Here is a 24,520-nt window from a genome sequence, read left to right as displayed (position 1 = left end):
TTTTCGTCAAAGTTCACTGGCTGTGAGAGCATAGTAGTTGGACAATTATTTCGCAACAAACGTGACCTACAGAATAAACTGAGTATCTATTGCATGCGAGAAAATAAGGAGTTCAAGGTGACACGGTCAACTACACAACGGTATGAGGTTGTATGCTTGGAAAATACTTGTAAATGGTGACTACGTGCAACCACATTTAAAAATGGAGAAATATTTGTTGTGAAAATTTTTGATAATGTACACAGTTGCTCGTTAGATATCGTGCATCGAGAACACAAGCAAGCCAGTAGCCGGGTTATCGGGCAATGTATCAAATCTAAATATGAAGGTATTGCACGTGTTTACAAACCCAAAGAAATTCAACATGATTTTTTGCAGAAATATGGGGTGAATATAAGCTACAACAAAGCATGGAGAGGTAAAGAGTATGCACTTAACAGTGTTAGGGGATCTCCAGAGGAGAATTTTGCTAAGTTACCTGCCTACTGTTTTGAGTTAGTGTCGAAGAACCCTGGGACTGTTACACGTATCAAAACAGACGATAATAACAATTTTGTATATTTCTTTATGGCGATTGGAGCAAGCATTAGGGGATTTAAATCCCACATAAGACCCGTATTGGCTGTTGATGCAACTACATTGAAAGGGAAATACAAAGGGTACATGTATATTGCATCGGGCATGGATGGCAATAAGCAAATATATCCTTTGGCTTTCGGCATTGGAGATGGAGAGAACGAGCAAGCATATACATGGTTTTTCCAAAACTTGAAGGATGCCATCGGAGATTTTCCAGATTTGGTGTTTGTGAGTGATAGACACCCCGCTATTGAAAGGGCATTACGCAAAGTTTTTCCCAATGCATACCATGCGTTGTGCACGTACCATATAAGCAGAAATATTAAAGCAAATGGACATGCGAAAGATGAATCAATAATACAATGTTTCATGCTCGCAACTAGTGCATATTTGGTTGAAGATTTTGAGTTTTATATGGGGCAAATTGAGGCAAAAAGCAGTAAGGCTGCCCAGTACATTCGATCATGTGACCCTACAAGGTGGACACGTTCTCTTTGTCCATGTAGAAGGTACACTATCATGACCACCAATATTGCAAAAAGCTTGAATGGCATTCTGCTAGATGCTAGAGAGATGCCAATAGTAGCATTAATAGAGCACATACGGGATTTACTGCAAAGGTGGTTTTATGAGCGACGTACTGCAGGTGCAAAATTGACAAAGCCTGTGACTGACCATATGGAAGAGCAACTCAAACTACGAAATTTGGAGTCCATCAGACTACGTGTGAAAGCCATTAATATGCATGAATTTCTTGTGGAAGGTGGGAGTTTGAGGGGTACAGTTAATCTCCAATCAAAAACATGCTCATGCAAAGTCTTCGATCTTGATCAATATCCTTGTGATCATTGTATTGCCGCTTGCAGAGACCGAAAAATTGCTCCTTATGGCATGTGTTCTCATTACTACACCGCGGATGCATATCGTGCAGCTTATGCTGAGTCCATTTATCCTTTGTTAGATGAAAAACAGTGGCATGTCCCGGATGACGTGGCAAGTCGCATTGTTCTTCCACCAAGATGGACACGTAGGCGAGCCAGTAGACCGAGGATGCAACGCATACCATCCGAAGGTGAAGATGTTATTGGACGTAGATATAACCGATGCGGTGGTGTTGGACATTATAGGCAGAGATGTACGAATCCATTGTCTTATGCTTCGAATTAGAAAGTTTTAATTTAGTGTTATGGTTTAATATGTTTTGATAATTATTTCATATGTTTTTTTTTTTTAATTTAATCCTAAATGAAAAGATGCTTTCTGGAATTGATTTTCAATCTTTAGTTTACATATCATTTTATGAAATGTCCAAATGATTTTGAAAATAAAAACAAACATATATCAATTTTATTTTTATTTAAAATGGTTATTGATTTTAAATGTCACTACATTTTTTGTTAATTCCATCTTCATCTTATATAATATTTGTCTCCACTCCCAATTTTTTTACCCTACTATTAACTTATATAATCTATTAGAAATTGATTTTCCAAGTGGAGGAAATTAGTTTCTAATAGGAGTAAAAATTATTCAACGATTTCTGCTTGGAGGAAATGTTTTCCAACAGGAGGAAAACTATTTCCGCTTGGAGGAAAATTCTTCCACCTGGCGGAAATTTATCAAGAGGCTTCAATTTTTCTTCATATGGGATTTCCGACTGGATGAACGTTTTTCCTCCAGTAGGAAAAATTTTCTGCCTATAGGAAATATTTCCGACAAGCGGAAAATTTTTTAAAATTTGCAATTGAGCTCTTAAGGCGTTTGTGCATAACGGAATTCTAATAAATAAACATGACACATTTCCTATAAGGTCAATTACTTATCCTTACATCAATACCACATTGTTATCTTTGTTAAATGAACATTATAAGCCACCATTATATTTACAATTAAAAGTCAAATATAATAAATAATATGCATCTATAAACATGACAAAAGGAAAGAAAAAAGCATCACCACGCAGCTCATATGCTAAGTTCTTTGTTGTAAACCTCATACGCATACTTCTTCCTAAAGAACTCCATGTTATCTTGTGTGAATGTCAATGGTAATCTAGCATGTAAGAATTCGATGGTCTTGAGTGTAAATATGCCACAGTCACCACTACAAAAACAAACAATTATTATAACATATATTAGTATTATTAGAACCATATTCAATAGTTAATATTTATTCAACAAACATGTAAGTATTAAGAGGTTTTACCCGTTACTTTGCTGAGGGGTATTTTGTGCCAATTCACATGTAAACTCGTCAACGGAGTCTACAAGATCCGGCCGCTGCTCATAAAAGGATGCAGACCGCAGTAAATATGGTAACATTATGCATAATTTCTGGAAATAAATTTGTCCCTTGTATCGGTTACCAGCCTTATCTTAATCATATACAGTCATGCGACGCTCTTTTAAGTCCACGTGCCCTACCACCCAATGTATGTTGCGCTTGTTTAGTGGAATCAACAACTGTCAATACATTACAGAATTTCAGTTAGCACAATAAATAAAGGAAGGCACATGAATAAATGAATAGTTAACATTACACAATTTGGACATGTATATATTACATGATTTACGTATTTCCATGGCTTGGACTCCTTCATTCGAATCCCCAGCACATATTCTTGCATTGCGTATGAGAATTGGAACTTAGATGGATTGTCGATGAACTTTCCATGACATTGCTCAATGTATACCTACAACAAAATAATTTATTAGTTATCTAAAATCATAATAGCCACATATAGGACACCTGACCGTTACTTACCCAAAATCCTCCATCTAGCACCTCAAAACTAGGATAAAAAATATCAGGAAATTGATTGGCACGTACACGAAATAGGTAAGGCAGGACTTCCATATGCTGCATTGAAAGACGAGTTAATTTTAAATTACATCCATGCAGTTGAACAACTTTTTTAAAGCCTGAAGGACAATTTTTCCGCCTGGAGGAAAAAATTTTCCGCCTGGAGGAAATTTTTTCCTCCAGGAGTAAAAAAATTCCCGCCAGGAGGAAAAAAAGAGAAAATATTTTCCTCGGGGTGGAAAATTTTCCAGAACCAAAATAACATACACCTAACGGGATTTTCAAACCAGCGCATAATACATTATACATTAGTAGTGTACATTATACATTGCTTCGTAAAGATAACCTATAGATATATTATGGTTTCACATTCAAACCTCCCATTAAATTCAAACAAAAACACAACTTCACAATAGTTTTAATTTCACATTTCACATTCTAACCATGCAACACAAACATTTCTGTCACACCAAATAAAACAATATTATAAGCATAGCGCATAATGACAAGGTTCAAAATTGTAAAACTCATTCAATACAGCACAACTAAAGGTTTTCAGATAAGTTCGTTACATTAAAGCGAAATTAGTTTGCAAAATATTTTCTATGTTGTACAGAGAAGCAACTTACATTAATGGGGGACAAACCACCACCAATGCTTCTCTATCTATTTATATATATCTCTCTCTCTTTATCTATCTCTGTGAGTGTATGTGTAATTTTATCAGCTTGCACTTGTAACTCCACGATCGCAAATTTTGTGCTTCAATTTTCTGCTCAGTCCATCAGTTGCTCCTCCAATGCTGAAAGAAATAGAAAATCAATATTAGTAACCATGCAGCAATCAAATTTAGCATATTATATGTGTAAGATGTGCATATGAACAAGAGCATATGAGAAATTTGGAAATTTTCCACCAACAGAAAAAAACCACAAGAAGCATAAACCCTTTTAAACAAATATAATCCATACAATTCCATATCATTTGCCTTATTGAATAAGTTGAGCAAATTATCAGGCTGGTTAAGATAAACATTGATAGCTAATCAACCTCCTGTTTGGCATGGAATTATTTCTACCGTTTGCTTTGGCCAAAAACAAAAGAAGAAATAAAGGGAAAAAAAAGAAAAAGAAAAAAAGTTCAATGCTCAACTGAACATAGTAGAGAAGTACAAATTGCAAACAATTAATGCATATATAGATATGGAGCTGTCTTTCTTATGGAGAATATAATAGCAAAAAAACAATGCAACTGAAAATAAAATTGAAAACGAAAAATTAATGAAAAAGGTGAGGATGGTAATGTGGTGGGAACATTTGTGACATAAAAATTAATTGAAGGTCCAAAAGTTAATTACCAAAAGTTAATGGGACTGAGTTGATAGAAGTAAGAGGCCAGGAAATATGTAATTTTGTAATAAAATGGTCCATACATAAATACATGTATGTAGTTCGTCTCCAAATCGAATGCAACTTGCATGCATTTATGATCTACCTTCCATGAAATGTTCATGTCTTTCATGAGAAGACATATATTGTTGTATTCCAAAATTTGCCTCTCATCCATCACCATCTCAAAGATATTATTTCTACCTAGACAGGAGGCAGATATTTCTCTCTCTTTAATTTCATTTCAAATCCTTGTCTCACTTTCTTTTGGACTCTACTTGCAAATCTTTACCATTTCTCTTATAATATCGTACTATATTGTAAAATTGTTAAATTGGTCTCCCTAGAAAACTGTATATATAACATGATGAAGATATAGCAGTTAAAATTTAGGTAAGATTGGAAAATAACAAGCTCAGACAGACACATATTATTAATATATAGATTATAGATACATGATATAGATATCTCTGATATTTTAATGAATATATATGCATATAATATATAATATCGGTTGGGACCTAGCAAGCAAGATAGATTGCATTGATAGCTAAACCAGATCATATGTCATGGTGAAGATTCATATCAGGATTAAATACTCAAAATGACATAGTTTTGAATCTATCACATGCGTAATAATCTTTTGGTTTTGATTGCTCAACAATTTTATTTATATGTATAACTGGGTTCATGATAATCCGTGGACAGCAGTTTTTCTAAAACAGAGATAATATATATATATATATATATATTGGTGTAGAGTGGACAAAAAATGTGATGTTTTTATTAAGAAAGTAAACAAAACCACCAAAATAGTTTGGCAAGATTGTAGTGTGAACTGTGAAAGTCGCTTCAAACACCTTGCTATCCTATACAACTCAACAAATTCCATTTACAAATTCCATTTCTAGATGGCTTAGATCTAAGTATAGAAATTATTTTCAAAGAAGCTCAAGACTAACTGATTATTTAGATGTTTCGTATTTATACATGTATTTGCACATTGCTGATCCATAAAGAATTTGCAATTTGCCAGCATGACAATGTTATCATATATATTATATATACAAATATATATTCTATAATATAGTCATCCAAAAAAATAAAATATTCTAATATATATATATATATATATATATATGCACACACATTTCCTACCATATATGTATGGCTCCCCTGTCTTCTGCCACTTGTTTCTTTAGAACTTCAATAATGCACAATTTGCCAGCAGATAATGACATATGGGTACCTAGAGTACTATTTCATCATGCAAGAGTAAGAAAATGTATAAAAAAATGAAAAATAATAATATAAATAAATGTACAAAGCTAGCAACTAATCTATCTAACATCTATATTTTCTGCTCTTGATGACCTTGACACTTTGATGAATATTGGAATCCTATTTATCCATTAAAAAGAAAAACAGAAAACGTAGAGAAAGAATGAGAATCTTTGTTATTACCTTTAGAGGACAAATAATTGCTCAAAATGCCATTCTGCCTTTGGGAAAATGTCACTGTTATAACAGATGTATATACATATACGTTACACATAAAAATGGCAACGGCTAGCCCCTGGTGGGAGGACGATGACGGCGAACGGCACTATAGTGGTGCGAGGACGATTACGGTGGCAAACGGTATGGAAGGCGTTGCCTTTTGTGTGTCTCCTCTGTCTCTGGTAGCTCTCAATCGAACGACTCTTGCCCACACAACAATGGACGAGGACGATGCCGGCGAATGGGAGACGAATGTCGGTGAAAATGGTGGCCGGGATGGTAATTTTTGAAATGCCCTAGCTGCGTTTTCAAAGGGAAAGTAAAAAAAAAAAAACTGAAACCAAAAAGGCGTTTTGATAGAGAAAAGAACAAAAAAATATATATATAGATAAGGGTACTTTAGTCCAAATGGGTAAAATATTGGTTAGTTTTTAAAAAAATAAAAAAATTTGCTATTTTTCTAAAATAGAGTTGTATGGTGGCTAATATCGAAAAAACCCTTAACATTATGCTGATCTATATAAACCCAAAATTTGACTGAATTCTCAAAAAATGAAAATAACTTTTTTTTTCCTCTTATTTTTTAACTTTATTTCTTTTTTCTAAATAAAATTTTAAGAATAATTGATTTTTGTAAAGAAATTTCAAAGAACAACATATGATACTCTTTCATTGACCCGACATGAATTTCATCATATATATAATTAAATAATCTTAAGTAACTCTAGGGATACATTCGTAAGCGAATCATGGTCTACTTCTCCAAATTTTATAGAATTTTTTATTTAGCAATGTTATGTACTTTCCATTGACCAAAAATCTATATGAGCAATAATTAATTCAAATTAATAGCCTTGGAATTAGTGAACAAAATCCAACACTTTTGGTAATTGGTGTTAAGAATGGTTTAAAACTGGATCCAACCAAGGAATCATGCCATGCTCATGAGAGCATATTTCTTAAGGATATCTTTTTCAAAAACCAATTAATAAATAAAAAGAATGGCTTGTGAAAGTGAAACCTTAATATTATTCCTATATATATATATATACATAATAAGCTGAAATTTCCTGTAGCTTAATCCTTAGTTTCTCTTAGTTTCTAACACATAGCACTTTTAGTTAATTAGCTTTTCTTCCGAGTCAAAACTCTCACACATGTAAGTCTCCTTTTTTTTTCTTTTTTTTTTCTTTTTTTTTTCCTTTTTTTTTTTTGGGCTTGTAATAATGCTGCTACTTGATCATGTTTGTGTACATATGCAAGGTTATGCATTGAATGACTTTAATTCCCTTCAATTTTCCCTTTTTTTTTTTTTTTTTGTGCTTGTAATAATGCTGCTACTTGATCATGTTTGTGTATATATGCAAGGTTATGCATTGAATGACATTAATTCCCATCAATCTTCTTCTTTAGCGAGTTTAATTTTCAATCTTTCACTAGTTTGTTTTACTCTTCGGAATGCTTATTGTGTGGAAAGGATATTGGTAGATAAAACAGGTTCTTTTTTATATAACAAAATAATAAGAATTTTTGCCTACACGTTTTAGACATATCTAACGTCCCATGTTTACTGAATTTATTATTAGCTTACACCTTTTCTGCTCATGATGATTGTATGAACTCAACGTAATTGATGTATTTTAATAATAATAATTTGCATACATATCCATGTATCAACCCACATAGTTTAATTAAATAATTCTATGATATTCGTTGAATTATTATTATTATTATTTTGATAAATCAGGAAGGGGGGATTTTAGCATCAGGAGGGTTATCACCAGTAATCTTTCTATTATTAATTTGTTTGGTGCAACAAACTAACGGACTGTCCATTTATTCTCTAACACAAGCCTCATTTTCGTTTCAATTTTACTAATCACCGGAAATTAACAGTTTTTCTGTGTTTTATTTCCAATTACTTCCAGCGCAAGTCATTAAAACAAAGAGATATAGAGGAATGGGATTGGGAAATTAAGGAAGAAAATATTCTATGCAGAAAGGTATAATAAAAAGTAAGACACCTTGTAAATAATCTATAAATAATCTTAACTTCTACATCGCCTCATTTAAAAGCAAAATTTGGTTTTTCAAAGCACTTTCTGCTTGTCTTGTTTTGCAAAGATCTATTGTCAGCTTCTTGTTTCTTCAATGCAAATTACATTTCCTGCCACAACCATTAACATTATTCAGTTTCTTTATCTGGCTCTTTTTCATTCTGATGGTCAGATTGGAATTTCTTTGACAATATCTTGGCTTTGCTCGTGCCAATCCCGGTGAATCCTTGTGTCCTTCAATGGTGATTTCTTCCATAGCCTCTCCTCTCTGTACCTGGCTTGTAGCTGCCTGCATGTCTGCGGCTTATGAGAAAGGAGACCACATGAGGTCCTCTAGGTTTCAGCCTCCCAAAAGACTGAGTTACTGGGCCAGAAGAAAGACGCTCTTGTCAAAATGCAGTATTGGTGGTGGCACGGGTAAGTGTATACATATATACAGACATATTCATAGGCAATGAGCTCCTTCCTTTTCAGTACGTTGATAATTTCATAGTAGACACGGCTTCATATTGCTTTGTTTCTTTTAGTCCTAAAACATGGGGGTTTGATACATAATTACGATTTAAGTTGTTTGAATCTCCCCCTTTTTGAGGTAAAAAAAGGGAAGCAAATTTCCAATCAAACATTTCTAAGGCCATCCCGTTTTCCCATCTTTTAGACATATAATGCAGATGCCATAGTTGTCATGTTAAAGAAATTCTTTCTTCATATTCCAGGCAAACCTGTGGCTGCAGATGTGCTACCTGCAAAGGAAGCAATGACAAAGAAGAGGCCTCCAACGGAGAAGAAGCAGGTTGTCGTAACAGGATTGGGAGTGGTAACCCCACTTGGTCATGATCCAGATATCTTCTACAACAATCTTCTTGAAGGTGTCAGCGGCATAAGCAAGATCGAGGGTTTTGATTGTTCCCAATTTCCCTCGGTACATTCTGTTTTATATCCACTTCATAATGATTTTTTTCAGTTTTGCATGGCCTAATCTAGTTCCTTAATTTCTAACAGAGAATTGCTGGAGAAATAAAGTCCTTCTCGGCAGATGGATTTGTGACACCAAAGATTTCCAGGAGGGCAGACAAATTCATGATTTACATGCTCACTGCTGGAAAGAAGGCATTGACAGACGGAGGGATTACAGAAGAAGTAATCAAAGAACTAGACAAAAGTAAATGCGGAATCATAATTGGCTCTGCACTGGGTGGCCTAAGGGTATGTCCCAATCTTCATATATATATATATATATATATATATTTGTAAATTAGTTCCCCCATGGAATTTTCAGTTTTAAAGGACTAGAATTTCTTTTAGCCTGTTTGGAGTGATTTCAAGAACCACTTTGGGTTAACCTTTAGCATACTATTTTTTCTTCAGATTTTTACTGAATCAATAGAAGCACTGAGGGTTTCGTACAAGAAGATGAATCCATTTTGTGTACCTTTTGGAACGACAAATATGGGTTCTGCCATGCTAGCAATGGAACTGGTAAAATAGAAAAGTAGTGTTGCAGGAGATTCATGATGGTTTATTGGTATATAATGATGTTTAGTTCAGAGTGTTACCTCTTTATAAATTGCAAATTTTCAGGGATGGATGGGACCAAACTATTCATTATCTTCCGCTTGTGCCACTGGAAACTTTTGTATATTGAATGCAGCCTATCACATTAAAAGGGGTGATGCAGTAAGACCCCTTTGTTCTCATGGAGTCATCAATATAACTTTTGTATACTTATTTGATATTTTGAATAAGTATACTATTTAGTATTTGTGACATTACACCAAATAATCTAATATAATTTTTGAAAATTTGCAGCACATGATGCTTTGTGGGAGTTCTGATGCAGCAATTCTTCCTATAGGTGTTATTCTGTCATTTTCAATAGTCTGCTTGTAATTCCATTTTACAAGGTTTGTTATGGATGATGTTATCAAGTTCTAAAATTGGCTAATCTGCAGGCTTGGGAGGCTTTTCAGCATGCAGAATACTCTCTAAAAGGAACAATGAGCCAACAAAAGCTTCACGCCCCTGGGATATTGTATTTCATCCAACTTGCTATATTCTTTCATGGCTTACTTTTTTGACCTTTGCTTTTGCAAAGTGAACTCTCAAAACTGTGACCCTGTAATTGGAAGCTCAATATTTGTTCATAATTGGTCAAATATTCGCATGATAAACATGCAAGTTATTTAAATAGCAAAATGTTACTAAAGTTTTCTACAAACCTATTTTTCCAAGTGTTTTACTAGACGAGCCTTCCTAAACTTCTTCCAAAATTCAGTTCTAGCTGGCCTAGACTGTCTGCACTTTACTCTTTAGAAACCTATTCTTTGCAACCCCTGTGATTCAATTTTATGTTTGAGCAGAATCGCGATGGATTTGTTATTGGAGAAGGAGCGGGGGTGTTACTCTTAGAAGAGCTAGAACATGCAAAGGTTTATACTAACCCAATCACCTTTCTGCAATTCACTGTAGGTCGGGCTAAGTTTTGTATATAAAGTTTTTATAGCTCAAACTCACATTTTTTTTTTCTTTTTTCTTTTTGTCACTAAAATATGTAACAGAGAAGAGGCGCAAATATTTATGCAGAGTTTCTAGGTGGAAGCTTCACTTGTGATGCATATCATGTAAATGAGCCTCATCCAGATGGTAAATAATCAAAGCATTCGAAACACAATTTTTCTCTGCCTTTGCTTGATTTACACTTCGCCACCTCGTTTTATTTTCCAACTATTTTCAATTCTAGCGACTTATTTTGTAAGAATATGAACGGTCATATTATAATAGATTTTTTATATATACAATAGCAATTTTATTTCTTAAAATCAGGGGCAAGTTTTGCTCTTTGCATAGAAAAGGCCTTAGCACAATCTGGGGTAGCCAGAGAAGATGTAAATTACATAAATGCACATGCTACATCAACCCCAACAGGTGATCTGAAAGAATACCGAGCTCTAATTCACTGTTTTGGAAAGAATCCCGAGGTAATTAGTCAGTTCAAATTCTTGGTCTCAATTTTTACTCTCTGTGGTGCTGTGTGTTATTTTTCTACTTGTGCAGCTAAAGGTGAACTCTGCCAAATCCATGATTGGCCATCTTCTAGGAGCCTCAGGTTCTGTAGATGCTGTTGCAACAGTTAAGGTAGTAATTTGATCCTATTTTTCATACATGCAACTACATTGTTGCATATAATTTCATCGGCCATATACAACATGGTTAACTCTATATAACTGGGTTTTCTTTCTCAAATATAATTTCATCCGCCATATACAACATGGTTAACTCTATATAACTGGGTTTTCTTTCTCAAATATATATAGGCAATACAAACAGGGATGCTTCATCCAAATATCAATCTTGAGAATCCTGATGAAGGCGTGGTATGCATCCCTTCAGTTTTTTTCACTGCTTCCAAATATTTTAAGCATATATACAATAGTCAAATTGCATTTTTTTTTTTTTTTATATTTCTCTCTTGTGTATATATATATATATAATTATGTTTTGATTTTATAAAATCATGACACTGTATCAAAAAAATTAAGTGAAAGGAAAATAATCAATTTATCCTGATCGATTTGTATTGTATCTTGATTTTATATCTTACTTAGATATATATATATATATATATATATGGAAATTCTATGGTGAGGACGGTCCGCATAAGGATAGCAGTATTAGTGACGGTTTTTCATAGTATTAACGATGGTTTCTTAGAAAATCGTCACCAATACTATGAAAAACCGTCATCAATATTGTGGTCCGTATGAGAACCGTCTGCACTATAGACGGACTATATATATATATATATATATATATATATATATGTGTGTGTGTGTGTGTGTAAATTAACCGTACCTTATAAGCCAAAAACAGGTATTTGATTGATTCCATCTGAATATGAGCAGGACATGAAAGTGCTGGTGGGTCATAAGAGGGAACGCCTGGACATAAAGGTGGCATTGTCTAATTCATTTGGCTTCGGTGGACACAATTCATCCATCTTATTTGCGCCCTACAAGTGAATACACATTCAAAGAGACTCAAGAGCAACAAACTTCATGGTTTATACATACATATATATATATATATATATACACACACCTTGATTTTATGTATATACCTCTATATTTGTCTAATTCCTACGAATCCTTGGATGGGATAACTTTTATAAATAATTTCAAGTAATTCTTACTATGTAGAAGTCATCATGGTATACTATCCAGAGTTAGCATTTTTATTAGTATTTAATAATGATAGATTTCTCTATTAACCAAGAATCTATAAAAAAAAATAAAAAAATAAAAAATAAATAGTTTGAAAACCCTTGGAATAAGTGAACAAATGCAACAAAAGGAACTTTGACAAAATATTCTGCGGAAATTAGTGCCATGGGGACAGAGATCCCGCCTAGGAATCAGATCCAATAACACGAAATACATAAGAAGTTTTTTGCCTCAACCTTTCAGCTTCAGAGACTTATAACCAGCATCAGCATCCACAGTGGATATAGTATATATATATATATATATATTAGGTCACACTTTCCATGTGTAAAAAAAACGAAGGAAAAAAAAAACGTATACACATTATTGCTTATAGTTATTTTTTACATTTATTTAGTTATCATGCTTGATTAGTACAATACATTATTATTGTTATAATTTATTTTGCATTAATTCTTTAATTATCATGCCTAATTAGCTTTGAAATTAACTCCCACTATAATGTAATATTATATCTTTACAAATAAAACAGCACGAAAAACCCCACTTTATAACCTTCAAATTAATATATCAGTTTTAAAATTTGTTTTTATCTATTTGAATATGTACCCGTATGAATGTATCATAAGCCGTATTAATCACAGTACGTTAGAGCCCAAAAAAAAAAAAAAATTGCAGCAAAACATATAAACAAAAAAATAGACAGGCCGTATACATTTGAAATTGCCTTAAACGTTTTTATTATACTAATTAATAATTACAAACGACAAATCACAAAAGCAATTAGAGAGCAAAAGAAAAGAAAAAAAAAAAAAAAGACACATTGCAGAAAACATAAAAACATAAAAATAGAAAGGCCGAACATACTTGAAATTGCATTAAATGTTTTTATTATACTCGTTAGTAATTATAAACTACCAATTAATTGCCAAATAAAATTGATTTAATTAGTAAATGCTTTACCTTTATGGTTTATGATTAGGAGATGGTGGACTGAAATACGGAAAGAAGTGTTGTCGAAAAAAAAAAAAAAAAGAAAGCTACACGAACCAACTATAATTAAGGAAGGTCGCGTAATAAAACTTCTAAGACCGGTGCAGTGAACTTAAACCTAACTGATTTGATAAACCTGTACGTGGCAACCTTTTATTAAACCAAGCATCACTTGCTTTTTTAAACACATTTTACTGTTGGTGCTATGGGGAGCTGTGCTATATATTTGCCAACTGACGCTGCTTCTTCAGTGCAGTCGCTTTATATAAGCCTCTTCTGTCACTGTTTCTTAATTGCATTTGTTTTGCCAAAGTGCTTAAGCTTCTTCGGTTTCTCCATCATCCACTTCTCATCATCGTCACCGGGTTGCAATTCTTCTTTTGACAACTTGTTGGCTTTATTTGTGCGAGTGATCCATTGCCAACTCTCTTGGTGTCTCACCAATGGTGGTTTCTTCTATGGCCTCCCCTCTCTGTACCTGCATGTTTCAGACTCCCGGGAGAAAGATGATGCCGAACTCATCAAAATGCAGAAACAGGGGAGGATTCAAAAGCATGATGAATCATATCGAATCCTTTGAAGAATTCTTTGGTACTGACAGCAGAAGATTCTGTATCTTTGGTTCGTCGAGAACAAGGAGGCTCATAAGTCGAGCTTCAAGCTCTGGTATAATGGCCTCTGCAATCCATATCATCATGTCATTATATTTCATTTGGTACTTGAAACTCTGTTTTATGCAGTTTTGCATGAACAAGTTTTGCAGCAATGTTTCATCTTCATGTTAATTTTCTTTGACAATGTTCTTTCTTTGTGTCTTGGCGGCTAAGAAACGTACAGGCTCTAATACCACGGGAATATGGAATTCTTTTTATCATTATCATTTTTATTCTTTCTTTTATTTATTTATTTTTTTTAATTATACTTTTGAGTGCTTTTCAATCTCCATGCAATGGCTTGATAAATAGCAGAAGCAAATACTGAAACATTGTACTCGTTGTTAAGGAATTTGTTTCTTTCACATTTCAGAGGAAGTCATGGCAAAGAAGAAGCCTCTAACAGAGCAAAGGCGGGTTGTCGTAACGGGTTTGGGAGTGGTAACCCCACTTGGTCATGATCCAGATATCTTTTACAATAATCTTCTAGAAGGTGTTAGTGGGATAAGTGAGATTGAAGGTTTTGATTGTTCTCAATTTCCCACGGTACATACATTTCTCTTTAAGAACCATTTTCTTAATGATTTTCGACGATTGCATTGTCTGACTAATCTCGTCCCCTGATTTAAAACAGAGAATTGCTGGAGAAATCAAGTCTTTCTCTGCTGATGTATGGGTCTCACCGAAGATTTCAAAGAGGGCAGACAAATCCATGATTTACACACTCACTGCTGGTAAAAAAGCATTTGCAGACGGAGGACTTACAGAAGAAGTAAATAGAGGATTGGACAGAAGTAAATGTGGAATCATAATTGGATCTGCCCTGGGAGGTCTGAAGGTATACAAGTATAAATCTTTTTATACGTACATATATACATATATTGGAATGGTATAAATTTTTCATCAAATTATTCAAGACATGAATTGGGCATTTAACTATTTTCAACATTAATATTATTTTTTTCAGATATGTACTGAATCAGTGGCAGCACTGAATGTTTCTTACAAGAAGATAACTCCATTCTATGTACCTTATGTATCAACAAATATCGGTTCTGCCATACTAGCAATGGATCTGGTAAGTTGCAATGTTGTGTGCCTGGAAATTCAGGATGGTAAATTTAAAAGCATACGGTACAATTGAGAGAAAAAATTTGTACATAATGCCAAATTTCAGGGATGGATGGGTCCAAACTATTCATCATCTGCAGCTTGTGCCACAAGTAACTTCTGTATACTAAATGCAGCGTACCACATTAAAAAGGGTGAAACAGTAAGTTCACTTTATCATCAGTCAGGCACCAACAGAATTCATTTGAAAGTTTACGCAGTTTTGGGAAATTTTTTTGTGCTATGTTTAATTTTAATTATCTCATGAATAAGAATATATTATACTAGTCACACTATATCAGGCCTCTAATCTGACCAATGAAAATTTGCAGCACATGATGCTATGTGGAGGATCTGATGCAGCAGTTATTCCCTTAGGTAGTATGTATGCTTCCATAATAAATATTCCGCTTGTAATTCAATTTTGCCACAAAGTTTTGTGAAGGTCGATGATCTTGTTCAAGTTTCAAACATTGGTTATACTTACAGGATTGGGAGGCTTTTCAGCCTGCAGAACACTATCAAAAAGGAATTATGAGCCAACTAAAGCATCAAGCCCCTGGGATACTGTATTGGATCCAACTTTCTTTCTATCTTCTTCATGGCTTTCTATTTCTTTTATTATTTTTGGAATGTGAATTTCTCCATAAACTCTTGTCATTTAAATCCCCAATAAACTCTTGTCATTTAAAGCCTCAATGTCTTCTTCATGACATGACATGCAGAATCGCGATGGATTTGTTATCGGAGAAGGAGCTGGGGTGCTACTCTTAGAAGAGCTAGAACATGCCAAGGTTTATATTTTTACTGAATCACCTTTCTACATTTCGCTATAGGTCAGATCCACTTTGATGATCAAGAATTTATGGCTTAAAATTAACTTTTTGGCTTTTTGTCTTTCAATGATGTAACAGAGGAGAGGTGCACCTATCTATGCAGAGTTTCTTGGTGGAAGCTTCACTTGTGATGCATATCACGTAACTAAGCCTCATCCTGATGGTAAATAGTCTTTAGAATCACAGCTTTGTGTAAACAATCGTATTATCTTATGATATTTTAGCAATTTTCATTTCTTATAATCAGGGGCAGGGGTTGCTCTTTGTATAGAGAAGGCATTAGAGCAATCTGGGGTAGCCAGAGAAGATGTAAATTACATAAATGCACATGCTGCATCAACACCAACAGGTGATCTGAAAGAATACCAAGCTCTAATCCGCTGTTTTGGAATGAATCCTGAGGTAAAATTAGGTCTCATCTTTTCTAATCATTGAAAAATTATCCAATACACTCCACGGTGCTCCTTGTAATTTCTAGTTTTCTTTTGCAGCTAAAGGTGAACTCTACCAAATCCATGATTGGTCACCTTCTAGGAGCTGCCGGTGCTGTGGAGGCAGTTGCAACCATTAAGGTATTATGCTGCTACTTTCTTTTGGCCTAATAAGGAGATGAAGTTTTGCTTGCTTGTGTTACTCATTTGAGCTGTCTTATTATAGGGATCATAACATGGTTGGCTCTAATTGGCGTTTTGTTTCTGAAACATAGGCAATACAAACAGGATTGGTACATCCAAACATCAATCTTGAGAATCCTGATGAAGGCGTGGTATGCATCATTACTGGTCACAGCCAAATGTTATCACTAAGTTTGTCCAAGAAAAATTGATTGCATTTTCTGTAATTTTCCATTTCTATGTATTCTTATGAAAGGTCGAAGTGTCCTCCGTTCATACTTTTAGATGCATCTTCAGCTTAATTTTAGCTGTCTTTTCAATCATTTCAAACCTGATCAGGACATGGAAGTGCTCGTGGGCTCTAAGAAGGAATGTCTGGATATAAAGGTTGCATTGTCGAACTCATTTGGCTTCGGTGGACAGAATTCATCCATCTTATTTGCTCCCTACAAATGAATCTGCTTTACAGGTTCCGCAATGGTTTTGGCCTGGTTTATACAACCACCAGAAAAATCCTTCCGACAGACATATCTGCCTCGAGGCACAAGAACAACATGAATTCACAAACAGTTGATTTTACCCTACAGAACTTCACAATGCGTGTTATTGTTTTTTTCTTATTCTCTCTTTTTTCTTTTTTTTTTTCTTTTTTTTTCCCCTTCCTCTTCTTTTTTGGTTAAGATGCATGTTATAATGACAGTGGAATAATACTTCCTGGGTTATGATATTTCGTCCCTCCAGTTGCTAAGTTGCATTTTATGTCCAGCATCAGATTTTGACAGGAAATAACATGTTCTGATGTCTACAGTCATACTTAAATGAGAACTCTAAAAGTGAATAAAATCAACACAGACTTATAGGGAAAAAAAAATAGAAAATCTGTTCACCTTCAATAGAACTATGATATCATAATTTGAGTCATTTGATACCAATGGTTTTCTCTTCCACTAAGTCATATAAGTCCCCATTCGCTATTGGCTCTTAAAAAACTAGTTATCTCGACAATCCTAGCCATCAACTAAGATGACCTTGAAACATCATATTTCACGAGGATCAGGCACCCAATCTAAGTCTCCATGTGTGACAAGTAGTCAGAACCAGCCTACAGCAATGAAGTGAAGCCCAGGAGAAATGTGACAAGCTTAAGTACAATGATGAAGTGATCACCAGATCTTTGTTTTGACCCAGAAGAAGAGGAAGACAACTCCAAGCACAATGGCAACAGGGGTCCACTTCCGAATTAAAGCCTACATGAAGAGGTTAAAAAGTGGATAGGTAACAGGAAGCTCATATATTTCAAACATGACACAGATGCTTGAAACAAATGGTCCTGTGTGAAATTTGATGCAGCCTTTCATAGAAACAAAAGTAACCATGCAACAAACAGTTTCATTTATTATATGTATGTCATAGAAAACCCAACACCAGTTGGCGAAGGTGTAGAGGGCCTGGATGGGTTACAAATAAATCTAGAATCAAATCTTCCTATCAAAGTATACAGAATGTTATAAACAAGACTCATAACTGTGCTTTTGTAGAAATTCATCCAACCATGATCAGCTATAGTACTAGCATCCAGACGTCAGTCCAAATTCAATTGCGTGTTCAAAGAAGCCCATTTTTCTCCCCTCCACCATTCAAAATCCTGAAGAACATATTAAAAAAATAATAATAATAAATAAAAAATAAAGAAATCATAACAAAATGATTCTTCAATAAGTCATGGCCACAACTATTATGAAGTGGACAAATTACTCAAAATGCACCTTTATGCGTTGAATGAGTGTTTCTTGATTGCCCGTCAGTCTCAACCCGTTCTTCCTCAGGTAAACCTTACACTGCTCCACTTTCAACTTTAGTTCCCTTCAATCGTCTTCTTTAGCGAGTTTAATTTTCAATGTTGCACTAGTTTGTTTTCTTCTTCGGAATGCTTATTGTGTAGAAAGGAAATGGGCAAATAAAACGGGTTTTATTTTTTTGTATAACAAAATAATAAGAATTTTTTCCTACACATTTTAGACATATCTAATATCCCATGTCTACTGAATTTATTATTAGCTTACACCTTTTCTACTCATGATGATTGTATGAACTCAACGTAATTAATGTATTTTAATAATAATAATTTGCATACATATCCATGTATCAACCCACATAGTTTAATTAAATAATTCTATATTATTCTTTGAATTATTACTATTATTATTTTGATAAATCAGGAAGGGGGGATTTTAGCATCAGGAGGGTTATCACCAGTAATCTTTCTATTATTAACTTGTTTGGTACAACAAACTAACGGACTGTCCATGTATTCTCTAACACAAGCCTCATTTTCGTTTCAATATTACTAATCACCGGAAATTAACTGTTTTTCTGTGTTTTATTTCCAATTACTTCCAGCACAAGTCATGAAAACAAAGAGATATAGAGTAATGGGATTGGGAAATTAAGGAAGAAAATATTCTATACAGAAAAGTATAATACAAACTAAGACACCTTGTAAATAATCTATAACTAATCTTAACTTCTACATCGCCTCATTTAAGAGCAAAATTTGGTTTTTCAAAGCACTTGCTGCTTGTTTTGGTTTTTCAAAGATCTATTGTCAGCTTCTTGTTTCTTCAATGCAAATTACATTTCCTGCCACAACCATTAACATTATTCAGTTCCTTTATCTGGCTCTTTTTCATTCTGATGATCAGATTGGAATTTCTTTGACAATATCTTGGCTTTGCTTGTGCCAATCCCTGTGAATCCTTGGTGTCCTTCAATGGTGATTTCTTCCATAGCCCCTCCTCTCTGTACCTGGCTTGTAGCTGCCTGCATGTCTGCGGCTTATGAGAAAGGAGACCACATGAGGTCCTCTAGGTTTCAGCCTCCCAAAAGACTGAGTTACTGGGCCAGAAGAAAGACGCTCTTGTCAAAATGCAGTATTGGTGGTGGCACGGGTAAGTGTATACATATATACAGACATATTCATAGGCAATGAGCTCCTTCCTTTTCAATACGTTGATAATTTCATAGTAGACACGGCTTCATATTGCTTTGTTTCTTTTAGTCCTAAAACATGGGGGTTTGATACATAATTACTATTTAAGTTGTATGAATCTCCACCTTTTTGAGGTGAAAAAAGGGAAGAAAAGTACCAATTTCTAAAGCCATCCCATTTTCCCATCTTTTAGACATATAATGCTGATGCTATATTTTTCATGTTAAAGAAATTCTTTTTTCATATTTCATGCAAACCTGTGGCTGCAGATGTGTTACCTGCAAAGGAAGCAATGACAAAGAAGTGGCCTCCAACAGAGAAGAAGCGGGTTGTCATAACAGGATTGGGAGTGGTTACCCAACTTGGTCATGATCCAGATATCTTCTACAACAATCTTCTTGAAGGTGTTAGCCGCATAAGCAAGATAGAGGGTTTCGATTGTTCTCAATTTCCCTCGGTACATTCTGTTTTATATCCACTTCATAATGATTTTTTAAATTTCGCATGGTCTAATCTAGTTCCTTAATTTCTAACAGAGAATTGCTGGAGAAATAAAGTCCTTCTCGGCAGATGGATTTTTGACACCAAAGATTTCTAGGAGGGCACACAAATTCATGATTTACACGCTCACTGCTGGAAAGAAAGCATTGACAGACGGAGGGATTACAGAAGAAGTACTCAAAGAACTAGAAAAAGGTAAATGTGGAATCATAATTGGCTCTGCACTGGGTGGCCTAAGAGTATGTCCCAATCTTCATATATATATATATATATTTGTAAATTAGTTCCCCTATCGAATTTTCAGTTTTCAAGGACTAGAATTTCTTTTAGCCTGTTTAGAGTGATTTCAAGAACCAATTCGGGTTAACCTTTAGCATACTATTTTTTTATCAGATTTTTGCTGAATCAATAGAAGCACTCAGGGTTTCGTACAAGAAGATGAATCCATTTTGTGTGCCTTTTGGAACGACAAATATGGGTTCTGCCATGCTAGCAATGGAACTGGTAAACTAGAAAAGTAGTGTTGCTGGAGATTCATGATGGTTTATTGGTATATAAAAATGTTAAGTTCAAAGCGTTACCTCTTTATAAATTGCAAATTTTCAGGGATGGATGGGACCAAACTATTCATTGTCTTCCGCTTGTGCCACTGGAAACTTTTGCATATTGAATGCAGCCTATCACATTAAAAGGGGTGATGCAGTAAGCTCACTTTGTTCACATGGAGTCATCAATATAACTTTTGTATACTTGTTTGATATTTTGAATAAGTATACTATTTAGTACTTTTGACATTACACCAAATAATCTAATATAATTTTTGTAAATTTGCAGCACATGACGCTTTGTGGGAGTTTTGGTGCAGCAATTCTTCCTATAGGTGTTATTCTGTCATTTTCAATAGTCTGCTTGTAATTCAATTTTACAAGGTTTGTTATGGATGATGTTATCAAGTTCTAAAATTGGTCAATCTGCAGGCTTGGGAGACTTTTCAGCATGCAGAATACTCTCTAAAAGGAACAATGAGCCAACAAAAGCTTCACGCCCCTGGGATATTGTATTTCATCCAGCTTGCTATATTCTTCTTCATGGCTTACTCTTTTGACCTTTGCTTTTGCAAAGTGATTTCTCAAAACTGTGACCCTGTAATTGGAAAGCTCAATTTTTATTTATAATTGGTCAAATATTCGCATGATAAACATGCAAGTTATTTAAGTAGCAAAATGTTGCTGAAGTTTTCTACAAACCTATTTTTCCAAGTGTTTTACTAGACGAGTCTTCTTAAACTTCTTCCAAAATTCTGTTCTAGCCGGCCTAGACTGTCTGCACTGTACTTTTTAGAAACCTACTCTTTGCAGCCCTGTGATTCAATTTTATGTCTGAGCAGAATCGCGATGGATTTGTTATTGGAGAAGGAGCTGTGGTGTTACTCTTAGAGGAGCTAGAACATGCTAAGGTTTTTTATTAACTCAATCACCTTTCTGCATTTCACTGTAGGTCGGATTAAGTTTTGTATATAAAGATTTCATAGCTCACAGTCACATTTTTTTTTTCTTTTTTCTTTTTGTCACTAAAATATGTAACAGAGAAGAGGTGCAACTATTTATGCAGAGTTTCTAGGTGGAAGCTTCACTTGTGATGCATATCATGTAAATGACCCTCATCCTGATGGTAAATAATCAAAGCATTCGATACACGATTTTTCTCTGCCTTTGCTTGGTTTACACTTTGCCACCTTGTTTTATTTTCCCTCTATTTAAAATTCTAGCGTATTATTTTGTAAGAATATCAACAGTCATATTATAATAGATTTTTGATATATATAATAGCAATTTTTATTTCTTAAAAATCAGGGGCAAGTTTTGCTCTTTGCATAGAAAAGGCCTTAGCACAATCTGGGGTAGCCAGAGAAGATGTAAATTACATAAATGCACATGCTACATCAACCCCAACAGGTGATCTGAAAGAATACCGAGCTCTAATTCACTGTTTTGGAAAGAATCCCGAGGTAATTAGTCAGTTCAAATTCTTGGTCTCAATTTTTACTCTCTGTGGTGCTGTGTGTTCTTATTTTTCTACTTGTGCAGCTAAAGGTGAACTCTGCCAAATCCATGATTGGCCATCTTCTAGGAGTCTCAGGTTCTGTAGATGCTGTTGCAACAGTTTTGGTTGTAATTTGATCCTATTTTTCATACATGCAACTACATTGTTGCATATAATTTCATCGGCAATATATAACATGGTTAACTGTATATTACTGGGTTTTCTTTCTCAAATATATATAGGCAATGCAAACAGGGATGCTTCATCCAAACATCAATCTTGAGAATCCTGATGAAGGCGTGGCATGCATCCCTCTATTTTTGTTCACTGCTTTCAAATATTTTAAGCATAGACACAATAGTCAAATTGCATTTTTTTTTTTTATTTTATATATTTCTCCTTTATAAATATATAGAATAATTATATCCTGATTATATAAAATCATGATACTGCATAAAATAAAATAAAATAAAAAATTAAAAGGAAAATAATCAATTTCTCTTGAACGATTTGTATTATATCTTGATTTTATATTATGATTGGATACTATATATATATATATGTGTGTGTGTGTGTGTAAATTAACCGTACCCTATCAGCCAAAAACAGGCATTTGATTGATTCCATCTGAATATGAGCAGGACATGAAAGTGCTGATGGGTCGTAAGAAGGAACGCTTGGACATAAAGGTGGAATTGTCTAATTCATTTGGCTTCGGTGGACACAATTCATCCATCTTATTTGCACCCTACAAATGAATGCACATTCGAAGGGACTCAAGAGCAACAAGTTTCATGGTTTATATATATATATATATATATATATATATATATATATATCTGTATATACACACCTTGATTTTATGTATATACCTCTACATTTGTCAGATTCCTAAGAATCCTTGGATGGGATAACTTTTCTTCCTTTTTTTTTTTTTTCCAAAAAAAAAATAATAATAATAATAACTAACCAAAGGAAAGAAATTTTGTTATAAGTAATCTCAAGTAATTCTTACTATGTAGAAGTCATCATGATATACTATCCAATCAGCATTTTATTATTATTTAATAATGATCGATTTCTCTATTAACCAAGAATCTATAAAAAATAATAATAATAATTAGTTTGAATACCCTTGGAATAAGTGAACAAATGCAACAAAAGGAACTTTGACAAAATATTCTGCAGAAATTAGTGCCATGGGGACAGAGATCCCGCCTAGGAATCAGATCCAATAACACGAAATACATAAGAAGTTTTTTGCCTCCACCTTTCAGCTTCAGAGACTTATAACCAGCATCCACAGTGGATATTATATATACAGATATATATATATATATATATATATATATATATATATATGTCAGGTCACACTTTCTCTGCTCATGATGTTTGTGTGAAAGTGATCAAAGAAAATTTTACTCAACCTAATGATTTTCCATGTGGAAAAAAAAATTAAAAAAAAAAGGTATACACATTATTGCTTATAGTTATTTTTTCCATTTCTTTAATTATCATGCTTGATTAGTGCAATACATTATTAATGGCTTGGTCATAAAGGTGGCATTGTCTAATTCCTTTGGCTTCGGTGGACACAATTCATCCATCTTAGTTGCACCCTACAAGTGAATGAATACACATTCAAAGAGACTCAAGAGCAACAAGCTTCATGGTTTATATATATATATATATATATATATACGCACGCCTTGATTTTGTGTGCATACCTCTACATTTGTCAAATTCCTAAGAATACTTGGACGGGATAACTTTTCTTTTTTTTTCTTTTTTTCTTTTTTCCAAAAAAAATAATAATAACTAACCGAAGGAAAGGAAATTTTGTTATAAATAATCTCAAGTAATTCTTACTATGTAGAAGTCATCATTGTATACTATCCAAAATCAGCATTTTTTTTATTATTTAACAATTATAGATTTCTCTATTAACCAAGAATCTATAAAAATAAATAAATAAATAAATAATTAGTTTGAATACCTTGGAATAAGTGAACAAATGCAACAAAAGGAACTTTGATAAAATATTCTGCGAAACTAATGCCATGGCGACAGAGATCCCACCTAGGAATCAGATCCAATACCACGAAATACATAAACAAGTTTTTTTGCCTCCACCTTTCAGTTTCAGAGACTTATAACCAGCATCAGCATACACAGTGGATATTATATATATTAGGTCACACTTTCTTTGCTCACGATGATAAATAGCAATGCCGA

General features: G+C 34.0%; 3 protein-coding genes and 2 long non-coding RNA genes across 11 annotated transcripts; 3 read left to right on the top strand and 2 right to left on the bottom strand.

Annotated features, from left to right (window-relative positions):
* Window positions 1-2,559: 2,559 nt before the first annotated feature.
* Window positions 2,560-3,438, bottom strand: LOC132805426 (uncharacterized). Its single transcript, XR_009640846.1, has 4 exons — window positions 3,343-3,438; window positions 3,143-3,271; window positions 2,785-3,041; window positions 2,560-2,682 (listed from the first exon to the last, which is right to left on the bottom strand). It is a non-coding gene; the product is annotated as an uncharacterized LOC132805426 (long non-coding RNA).
* Window positions 3,439-3,839: 401 nt separating this feature from the next.
* Window positions 3,840-6,156, bottom strand: LOC132799995 (uncharacterized). The gene is made up of 2 exons (XR_009634939.1): window positions 5,928-6,156; window positions 3,840-4,183 (listed from the first exon to the last, which is right to left on the bottom strand). It is a non-coding gene; the product is annotated as an uncharacterized LOC132799995 (long non-coding RNA).
* A 1,852-nt stretch (window positions 6,157-8,008) lies between these two features.
* LOC107434661 (3-oxoacyl-[acyl-carrier-protein] synthase II, chloroplastic) lies at window positions 8,009-12,516 on the top strand. Of its 3 annotated transcripts, none has more exons than XM_048464820.2 (14): window positions 8,009-8,272; window positions 8,499-8,743; window positions 9,043-9,248; window positions 9,329-9,532; window positions 9,695-9,805; window positions 9,908-10,003; window positions 10,136-10,181; window positions 10,279-10,358; window positions 10,687-10,755; window positions 10,885-10,969; window positions 11,150-11,304; window positions 11,381-11,461; window positions 11,641-11,700; window positions 12,229-12,516. In XM_048464820.2, the coding sequence occupies exons 2-14, from the start codon at window positions 8,566-8,568 to the stop codon at window positions 12,343-12,345; spliced, it is 1,488 nt and encodes a 495-aa protein (XP_048320777.2). In that variant the 5' UTR covers window positions 8,009-8,272; window positions 8,499-8,565; the 3' UTR covers window positions 12,346-12,516. The 3 variants fall into 3 exon arrangements, with proteins under 3 accessions (XP_048320777.2, XP_048320780.2, XP_048320776.2); XM_048464823.2 differs by having other exon boundaries at window positions 8,009-8,284; XM_048464819.2 differs by lacking the exon at window positions 8,009-8,272 and having other exon boundaries at window positions 8,293-8,743.
* Window positions 12,517-13,766: 1,250 nt separating this feature from the next.
* Window positions 13,767-17,479, top strand: LOC125419388 (3-oxoacyl-[acyl-carrier-protein] synthase II, chloroplastic-like). Of its 5 annotated transcripts, none has more exons than XM_048465156.2 (13): window positions 13,769-14,205; window positions 14,566-14,738; window positions 14,827-15,030; window positions 15,160-15,270; window positions 15,370-15,465; window positions 15,635-15,683; window positions 15,792-15,871; window positions 16,028-16,096; window positions 16,217-16,301; window positions 16,386-16,540; window positions 16,630-16,710; window positions 16,845-16,904; window positions 17,092-17,479. In XM_048465156.2, the coding sequence occupies exons 1-13, from the start codon at window positions 13,983-13,985 to the stop codon at window positions 17,206-17,208; spliced, it is 1,503 nt and encodes a 500-aa protein (XP_048321113.1). In that variant the 5' UTR covers window positions 13,769-13,982; the 3' UTR covers window positions 17,209-17,479. The 5 variants fall into 5 exon arrangements, with proteins under 5 accessions (XP_060668518.1, XP_048321113.1, XP_048321127.1 ...); XM_048465161.2 differs by having other exon boundaries at window positions 13,771-14,205; window positions 15,635-15,680; XM_060812535.1 differs by lacking the exon at window positions 17,092-17,479 and having other exon boundaries at window positions 13,767-14,205; window positions 16,796-16,903.
* Window positions 17,480-19,113: 1,634 nt separating this feature from the next.
* On the top strand, window positions 19,114-23,048 carry LOC112492556 (3-oxoacyl-[acyl-carrier-protein] synthase II, chloroplastic-like). Its single transcript, XM_060812851.1, has 10 exons — window positions 19,114-20,198; window positions 20,278-20,481; window positions 20,636-20,746; window positions 20,849-20,944; window positions 21,077-21,122; window positions 21,220-21,299; window positions 21,630-21,698; window positions 21,829-21,913; window positions 22,096-22,250; window positions 22,330-23,048. The coding sequence occupies exons 1-10, from the start codon at window positions 19,962-19,964 to the stop codon at window positions 22,420-22,422; spliced, it is 1,176 nt and encodes a 391-aa protein (XP_060668834.1). The 5' UTR covers window positions 19,114-19,961; the 3' UTR covers window positions 22,423-23,048.
* The last annotated feature ends 1,472 nt before the right edge of the window (window positions 23,049-24,520 follow it).

This window comes from Ziziphus jujuba, chromosome 1 (genome assembly GCF_031755915.1).
Source record: "Ziziphus jujuba cultivar Dongzao chromosome 1, ASM3175591v1".
NCBI lineage: Eukaryota > Viridiplantae > Streptophyta > Magnoliopsida > Rosales > Rhamnaceae > Ziziphus > Ziziphus jujuba.
The sequence above is the reverse complement of the archived record's forward strand: the minus strand, read 5'-3'. Positions and strand labels throughout refer to the sequence as shown.